The sequence below is a fragment of the Limanda limanda genome, chromosome 8, assembly GCF_963576545.1.
Source record: "Limanda limanda chromosome 8, fLimLim1.1, whole genome shotgun sequence".
Classification (NCBI taxonomy): Eukaryota; Metazoa; Chordata; class Actinopteri; order Pleuronectiformes; family Pleuronectidae; genus Limanda; species Limanda limanda.
Window position 1 is genome coordinate 15877099 of NC_083643.1, and position 9187 is coordinate 15886285.

Genomic DNA, 9187 nt, shown 5'->3' on the forward strand with positions numbered 1-9187 from the left:
ATTATTATGTAAAAGCACGTATGCATAAAAGCAGATGCCTAATCTAAACAAGTTTGTGTCCTCGGTTGCGGGGTTACATAACAAAGAAATAAACCTGGCAGTGAGGTGTCCTCAAATGTCTCAGCTGGAAAACGCCTCCAGTCATCAATCTTTTTTTTAAACATATTTTCAGTAGGAGAGTCATAAAGAAGAAATGTTTCCCTTTGATTGATTTGATGCCTGCAGTGCAAATAACAATTGGAATAATATTCAACTTATAGGCACTTTTTGTACATGAACCCTCCAGCAGACTGTTCTCATAAAGGAGGGATATAATCGCGTGGTGTGGTCTGTTTGAAGACATAGTTAGTCCCAACTCCAGAATCCAGTGCTCCACCTCAGGCAGGGCTGCTCAAAAATGGGTTAGGCTTTTAACTCGACACAGTGGATATACAGACACGCGGGGGGGGGGGTCCACATTTGATCTTGTAGGATTTATGTTGCACCAGCTCTCGCATGAACAATCCTTTCTTTACTGCGAAATAAGGGGCAACACAAGAACACAATGCGACCACAGTATGTACCAGCCGAGATCTAATAAAAGAGCATCTTTGCGTCACATCAAATGTTAGAGATGTGATTGTCAGACACTGTGAATTTCGTGCATAAACTAAATATCCAATCGCTCACACAGAAAAGGTTTGTTTTGGTCGACACAGTAGCTGCTCTTGTCAGACGCAAGGTTGTCTTTTGTCCGATCGCACAAATCGTCACTTCTCCCGAAATGCGATGGGAGTGAAGGCTGTGCTCGGATACTTCATTTGCAATTGGCAAAAAACAAGGTTACATGTTGGTGTGATGGCTGAAAGGGCTGCAGCTGCCTCACAATGAACAACACAGTGACAGGCATGCATCAGGATTGTGTTGTTTTAAAATCAGCGCACCTTTCAGAAGACAAACTGGCTCTCTAGTAGAAATGAGCAGAGCTGTGACACGCTGACTATGTTGCGTTGTTACACGTCTCAGTTGTGTTGTTGTGTTGGAGTTGTGTCTGCAGCCAGAAGTGCCTCAGGAGTTCCCCACCTGCAGCTCATAACTCTTTAATGGTCCATCCTGCCAAGCACTTTGCAATTAAAGCATGTTTGTTGATAGTAAATAATAAACCGTGGCCTGTTTCACTGCAGCAGAGTTATTGTATATTAAAGTAGCACATGCTATTCTTCACCCACACTTGGGGGCTTTCCTTTATGTGTTGTGTATTGTGTATTATACAGTATAATGTGTATTAAAGCTTTCAGTAAGCCTCTTATAACAAGAATGATCCCAGAGTGACCCAGTGTAGGGTTAGGGTCAGGGTTAGGGTTAGGGTTAGGGTCACTCATTTGAATGTGTTGTAGCTCTTATCAACCCAATATGCAAAGATTTGTTTTAAATGTAAAAATACAATTGCTCTTCAATATGCTCTTAATGCTAATGGCTTAAAAGCGATTGGGAAGTGTTTCTTTTTAATGGATCTTAAAACATTTTGTATAATGAAGCTGAAAGAAAAGTATCCAAAATGAATGAATGATCAGTTCAATGATTCTGCAATAATACTTAAAATTCAAAACTTTGTATGGCTCATTTGGTTTTTAATTATTGCACCAAATTAACATATTTAATCATAAATTATAATTGTTATTATTATAAGCTAATGAACAACAGTTATATAAATAAAGGTTTTCTTTTCAAATTGTATAAATCCAATAACTGTAACAGGTCTAATTTCCTGAGGGTTTATCATTCTAGAGATTACATTTTACAGTCGTTATTGTCCATCACAAAATTGGAGAAATTGGATTTTCCAGATAATAAATAAGTAAAATTCAAAACAAACACAAAGTAGAAATAAACACAGTGTTGTGACCTTTCTGGAACAACAACAGGGAACTGAAAAGCTGCCTCATAGAGTATAAGTATAAAAGCCCAGGTCCTGGTCGGATAGGGAAAAAAGCTTATTCCTGATTACATTGACCTTCTGTGAGAAGATATGGTAATTCTTTAGACATCACAGGATGTGGCGAGCTCCACAGCAGCAGTCTGCAATAAAAGTGTCACATGGCATTTACTGGGGGAGACGCACTGCCCAATCAACCTACTTTCATACGTCTCACAGTCTTATGTAATCTGATTCCAATCAGGGCTGAGACACGGGGCCTGGCTGCCCCGATAGAATGTCTCCTCTCAACATGTCTCACCAGGACACAGCAACCACATGACTTCTCTTTGTATCATGAAGGTGTGTGATCTCGCCCTCAGGGGAGGTTATATTTTAATTAAACTGTTGAGATGACTGACACCAACCTCACATCTGTAGAGTCAATAAATAGTGATGACAGATTATGTCGTATGAATGCACCTCTTTCAATATTCATTGATTAAGGCCTCATGTGTATATAAAACATGTGTGTGTGTGTTCATGTAGTGGGAACCTAAATCTTTTTATAAAGTCAGATTATGGGGAGAAAAATCAAGATCCCACATAAATCTTTATATTTGAGGTAAAACAATAGGGGTTAGGGATAGGCAAGTAGTAACTATGGTTAAGATTAGGACAAGTCTCCAGGAAATCCATGTAAGTCAAAGCAATGCCCTCTGAAGTCATGTAGACATGTGTGTGTGTGTGTGTGTGTATGTGTGTGTGTATGTGTGTGTGTGTGTGTGTGTGTTTTGATTAACATGAAATAGAAGCACCTTACGTCAAATGTTTTTGAAAGAAATATTCCTGTTCGACATATAGTGTGTTGCATAAAAAATATATAAAAACTATAAAAACACTTCAAAGTAAAAGGATCACACAATCAAGTCCTTAAATGTTGTCACAGTATTGTTTTTCCCTTGCAGTCCATCTGAAGAGAAGCTGAGGCTCTTCCCTCAGGAGAACAGCAGGACTTTCTGCAGCGCCCTCCTCAGCAGCACCTTCTCCTGGGGCTTGCTGTCAGGGATCATGTCGGCGCTTCTCTCTGCCGTCAGCTGGACGCCGGGCCTCCTCTCCCTGGCTGCCTGCAGCCCCGCCTGAGTGATGTTCCGGCAAAAGTCCACCTTCACCTCCTCCAGATCGTCTCCGTGGTCCACCACGCCAACCAGGCTGCGGTCGGTGATGCGGACGCAGTTCTCCAGGTGGAGGCGGCGCAGCCTCGTGCAGCTCTGCAGCACGGTGACCACATCCCAGTCGGTGATGTGGCCGCAGCCAGAGAGGTTCAACTCCAGCAGGTTGGGACACCTGTGACACAGCGAGTGACATCATTAAGCGAAGACAGGTTTCCAAACATGGAGTATAACCAGACCTGCTCTGTGTCATTCCACTTTAGGACATAACAGAGGGGGGTGTTTGCTGATCTGAGAGCATTAATGAGAAATGCCGAGAAATTCAGCCTGATTCTATAACAGAGCAGTTTAATATAATGTTTTTAAACGGCCCAATAGGGTTTATGCGTCTCTCCCGTGCACACATGGAGAATGTCACTCTGGCACAGAACAATCACAGGATATTTCATGAATAACAGCCTTGCACATTCTCTCATGCTCATTTTTTCTCAGGAAATTCTGCCTAAAATGAATCATTGCATGTGTTGACTGCTCATTTCCATCCATTACCATGAAGTGCACTGCAACCTACTGGCAGCCTGGCGGCTATAGAGCTGGCAGACACACACCCTGATGGCAAAGGGGATGTAATACACGTTTGCTGATGGAGATTACATAAAGACTTACATAATCTTCCCACTTTACCACATGTGAGCCAAACATACTGCAGTTGCTTTCAAGTGCTGAGGGGGCTGCCCCAGTAACCTCTGAACGTGGGACAGGGGAGTCAGTCCACGTGCCCCCGTTTGCATTGTTACACAGGAAAAATGTGTTGTTGTTTTTTATCAGAGGATGTAACTGCAAAGCATTGACGTCGACCAAAAGATAAAAAGAAAGAAGAGGTAGAGGAAGGTGGCACAGAATCCTGATGAATGGAGCAGGGAGCTGGTGACATTTAGAGATTCAGCTGCTTTCTAATAACCACAGCAGAGGCACCGAGGTAAACCTAATGGGCATAAAAACTTCATCAACCTTTGTTACATAATCCACCCTCACGTGGCTCCTCCCCTCACTGTGTGCAGACATATCTGTGTGTGTGTGTGTGTGTGTGTGTGTGTGTGTGTGTGTGTGTGTGTCTCTGTGTGTTGTTTTTCTCCACAAAAGCATGTAATTATCTGCATGTCACCTTGTCTTAATAAAACCACATCAACGTCCCATGTGTTTTAAAACAGTCTGTCTGTCTGTCTGTCTGTCTGTCTGTCTGTCTGTCTGTCTGTCTGTCTGTCTGTCTGTCTGTCTGTCTGTCTGTCTGTCTGTCTGTCTGTCTGTCTGTCTGTCTGTCTGTCTGTCTGTCTGTCTGTCTGTCTGTCTGTCTGTCTGTCTGTCTGTCTGTCTGTCTGTCTCTCTCTCTCTCTCTCTCTCTCTCTCTCTCTCTCTATCTATCTATCTATCTATCTATCTACCTATCTATCTATCTATCTATCGATCTATCTATCTATCTATCTATCTATCTATCTATCTATCTATCTATCTATCTATCTATCTATCTATCTATCTATCTATCTATCTATCTATCTATCTATCTATCTATCTATCTATCTATCTATCTATCTATCTATCTATCTATCTATCTATCTATCTATCTATCTATCTATCTATCTCTCTATCTATCTATCGCTCTATGTATCTGTCGGCTGTATAGACTTTGAGACATGCAGTGCACATTAACAACTGTCTTCAGTTTACAGTCTATGATTAAAACACACAACATAGGGGGCAGTCTGGGGCTGACCCGAACCCTGGGGCTGAGCACAAGCAGAGCTCCACACCACTAACCTGTAATCATCTCCCTAATGAGCTCTTTGGTTTCCCGCCCGTTATTCTGTCTGATCAAATTATCTAGTGAACTGCAAAAGGAACGTATATTTAACATTCCACTCCTCCTGTTAAGTGGATCGGCCACTTTGTAACAGGCTAAATCGTTTCTTTTTTGAATTTTTCACTATCTGGATACAGCAGGGAATATTTGAACTATGTAAGAAGATGTCCTAATGCATGACCCGAACAACGTGCTCAAGCTTGTTTTGTAAGAGAATGCATCCGTTTATTCAAATGTTGCATACCTCATACTGGGATGAACCCACTCAGAAAAAAAAACATAAAAGCTTCTTGTGCCGCCCACTGTCCAACCCACATTACATGGCATGCTTAGCATGTCAATTCATGTTGCATAATCCTGCTACTGTGACCTCAAGATTATCAGAATCAAACGATTCAGCTCCTGATGATTGATTTGCTGTAGGCATCTGTACGAGGGGAGCATTACACTGGAAACTACACTATAAAGAGGCCCACTGACATGCAAGGGTTTATAGCTTTTTCCATGGAGATAAAAAAAAACAGTCAGACATGAGCTTGGCGTCAGCGTTTGCATGATTTTCTCCAGGAAGAGGCAGGCAGACACACACGCACATGTTCATTCCTTTAACAGCAACAAAGAGCCAATTGTAGGCTCCACCTGCTTGTGTAAATCTCCAGTCTGCAGCTGACTGGGAGTGTCAGCTTCTGCGTGTCTCCTCCCACTCTGTCACGTGCACTTGCTTTCTTCTCCTGTGGACTATTTGGGAGGGTTTATCAGTATGCAACGAGTGTGCCTGTGGCCCGTCGAGATACAGGACCCAGACAAAGTAGGTGGTTCTAGTTTTGACTGCTCGCACAGCCCTCGTGTCTTGCGTCTCAATTTTCACAATACAGGAAATCCTCACAGGGTCATACACTGAACCCATAAGCCAGCCTCCCTTCCGTTCTCTGGTCCCGGCCAGCAGTGGTGGCCTGGCTCCCTCACATCAACCGTTATTACTGTTACACTGAAGAAATTATCCAGAGACCTCATTATGTCTCTCCAGGCTGATTCCTGCATGCAGCCGGCCGCACAAGGCCGGACGCCAATACTGCTACGTTTCAGTGACCTATCAAATCCAGCTGTCACAGCATTCACCGAACATAATTTGATATCTGACCACAGTTATGTTACTTAATGGAATCACTCTCATTTCCCACAGATGTGTCATTTATCTGTCTCTGCTGCCAGCTCAGGATACACCATCTGTTTCTAATGATTTTTGTTTCCTGCTGCCTACAGCTGAACATGGCAGCTTCACTAAGCCATGTGCCTCTTCAAGAAAAACAATGTTCCTCCCTGTGGAGGCTGTGAATGACCCTGAAAATCACAGAAATTGCGAGATTGTGATTGAGACACATTTCGACACATAGGAACTATATTTTCCCACAAAAAAAAACAACATAATCATGTGTAACACCAGTGACACCTCAGGCTCCAGAAAGCATCTTCCTATAAAAGCAGCGATAGGGGCTGACAAAATAAATAATAAAAATAAATCTACTCATGCTGAATTTTTTGTGAGGATGTGTTAGAATGAATGTTCATTTAGCTCCATGGCCAGATTTAAGATTCAGGTTTTAATTGTTGTCAACCTAGAGGTCAGGACCCCAACAACAGGTCACAAGGTACATGTGAGGGGTCGCAAAAGAACCAGTCAGAATGGAAAAAGCTTTTGTTTTTTCTGAATGCTGGACAAATACATGGTTAAATAGACTCTGGGTCACAAAACAAAAAAGCACCTGTCTTGTTTTGTCCACCCTCTATTGGTCTATTCCACGTGCAATTCCCTTGTTGGTTGTTTTTGAAAGACATGCCATAGCAGGGAAACCCCACACAAACACTCACATGTAGCAGACATGGGCCAGGAAAGCGCTGACCAGGGTCTCGTGTTTGCTGCAGATGTCCCTCTGAAACGAACTCTTCAGCCAGTCCTCGATGTTGCACACTTGAACTCTGCTGGAGAACCAGCAAATAGTCAAGTACCGCAGCGAGGGTCCCAGCACAAAGTTGTCCCTCGTCAGCTGACACGGCGAGCTGAAGTGGAGAAGACTCCAGAGGCAGGGGTCCACGAAGATCCGGCGCAGCTGGTGACAGGTGAGGGACAAGCTCCTGCGATTGTCCTTGTCCAGGAAGGAGAAAAGGTGGAGGAGACACTCGTGGTTGAGCTGGGTGAGGTGCATGGTGAGCTCTCCAGGGACACACAGAGGGGCCTCGGGCAGCGACAGGCCGGCTGGTAGGCAGCAACAATGAGCCTGCAGCCTGTATTGTGTGGCCTAGATACATGATGCCTTCTCAGGCACATGCTGGAGGCCTGCACATATAAGGCCGTGTGAGCGTGGGCTATTTTGGGAAGACAACTGTCGGCACGGTCAAAGATGGAAGTGTTTCAGCCATACGCTCCCTTTCCATCTGTCGTGGCTCTCAACAGGCAGCCAGCAGTGGACTGAGCCAGATGTTTACACTGCCCTGATCCACTTCTGAAACACAGATACTCACTGAATGACGCACAAAAAGACAAACGCCTCCATAATGCATCGCAAAGCAAAACCATCCACAGGTCAAAATGCCCAGCTGCTGATAAGTCAAGCTGTAATTCACTATTTTGATGTTTAACTCACAGTGTGTTGTCACATTCATCCTTTTTTAATGAAGGAGGAGTAAAATTTATTTTAAGAACTTCTAACAAGGTCTGTGTCAGAATAAAAGTATTATCCAAACAAGAGTGCAGCGGATGTTATGTACCATGTGAAATCTATCACATATTTTTAAAAACAAACTGAAGGTGGTGCAAGAGATTCAAGATATATACTCTTAGTCCTCTTTATAAAGGCTGGAGCAAAAATCTACTTACAAAACAACTCAGTCAGTAGTGACAGTACATAACACATTACTGAGCTGAATTTGCATTTTTGTACAGTATCATCAAATATATATATATAAATATATAGTACATATACATAAAGTATTTATAGTGGTTAAAACCTATTTTACTGGATTAAGTTAAGGTCTAATACTACAGCTTTAATGACCCAGTTTATTTCCTTTCCATTACTATTCTATATCATGTTCAAAGTATATGGAATTATATTTGTTTTTAAAGATAATACTTTAATTCCCTTGTTAAAATGATGTCTTCTTTGAAAATCTAAGAATGTGAAAACACCCATCTTGAGTCACAGTGTGCTCATAAATATTCCACAGTGTAGGTTAAACATCAAAGTGAGGAAACCATCACAGAAACCTGTTGGGAGCAGGTTATGAAACGATGATGAACCATGACTCAGTCTGGCTGAAAAAAATCCCCAACAAGAGAACATACTCAAAGGCAAAACACCATTATATCTGTGTCATCACTCCGTTACCAGTCAAGTCCTGTTCCACTTGTTATCAGCAGCAATGTCCCAAAAAAGCAGGACAGTGGGATATGGCACTGTTGGGAGGCTGATTACAATCTGTGCTGTGACTCATGGTGTCATGATGTCCTTAACCAGACCCCTGATGCGAACAAATACAACGTGAGTTCATTATTAGCTGCTGTGATTGAGCCTCCCAGAGAAAAGGGGAAAAGAAAGAAAGGGCACTTGTGTCATTAATGGGGACGGAGCAGCGAGCCTGCAGCCACCGGTGAGCAGGTGAGGACGAGCAGCTGTTCCTCAGCATATACAGAAGCACTTGTTCCTGCCTGAGCGAGAAGGCTGACTGGCTGGCACGTGTCCTGAGGGGAGCGCTCATGAGTGTGTGTGTGGGTGTGTGTGTTTGTGTGTGGATGAGTATGTGTGTGGGTGGAGATGTTCGCTAGAGGGAAGGGAGAAAAAAAAGAGGCATGCAAAAACATTTTTTTCTCTCTCTACGGTCGTATTTGAACATATCAAAGGCTGCTTTCCATTAACGAACAACAATAATACCGGTGCTGGGACAATTATAGTGAATATGTAAACACAGTGTACCTTCTGGTGTGCATGTGTCCAGCTTACAAAACCAAAGGACATCATATGTAAACAGCAATAAATGACTAGACTAAATGTTTACATTTGGGAAAACGTACTGTAGTCTATATTTATTTTACGTTTTGGCTATTTGAAATTTGTCATAGAACAAACAAATTTATATAAAAACATAAGTATCAAATGTCTGAAACACCAAGTCAGCAGTTTTATCAATTGCAGATTAATATTCTGTCGATTGACTGTCAACTTTATCCGCCCCTCTGTCCTGGAGTGGAATCTTTCTTCTACACAT

At 42.6% G+C, this 9187-nt stretch overlaps 1 protein-coding gene across 1 annotated transcript; it reads right to left on the reverse strand.

Moving 5' to 3' along the window:
• Window positions 1-2774: 2774 nt before the first annotated feature.
• On the reverse strand, window positions 2775-7332 carry fbxl22 (F-box and leucine-rich repeat protein 22). Its single transcript, XM_061076984.1, is given in 3 exon segments — window positions 2775-3241; window positions 6794-7163; window positions 7166-7332. Coding segments are annotated over 3 exon segments (804 nt in total). The 5' UTR covers window positions 7251-7332; the 3' UTR covers window positions 2775-2892.
• Window positions 7333-9187: the final 1855 nt, after the last annotated feature.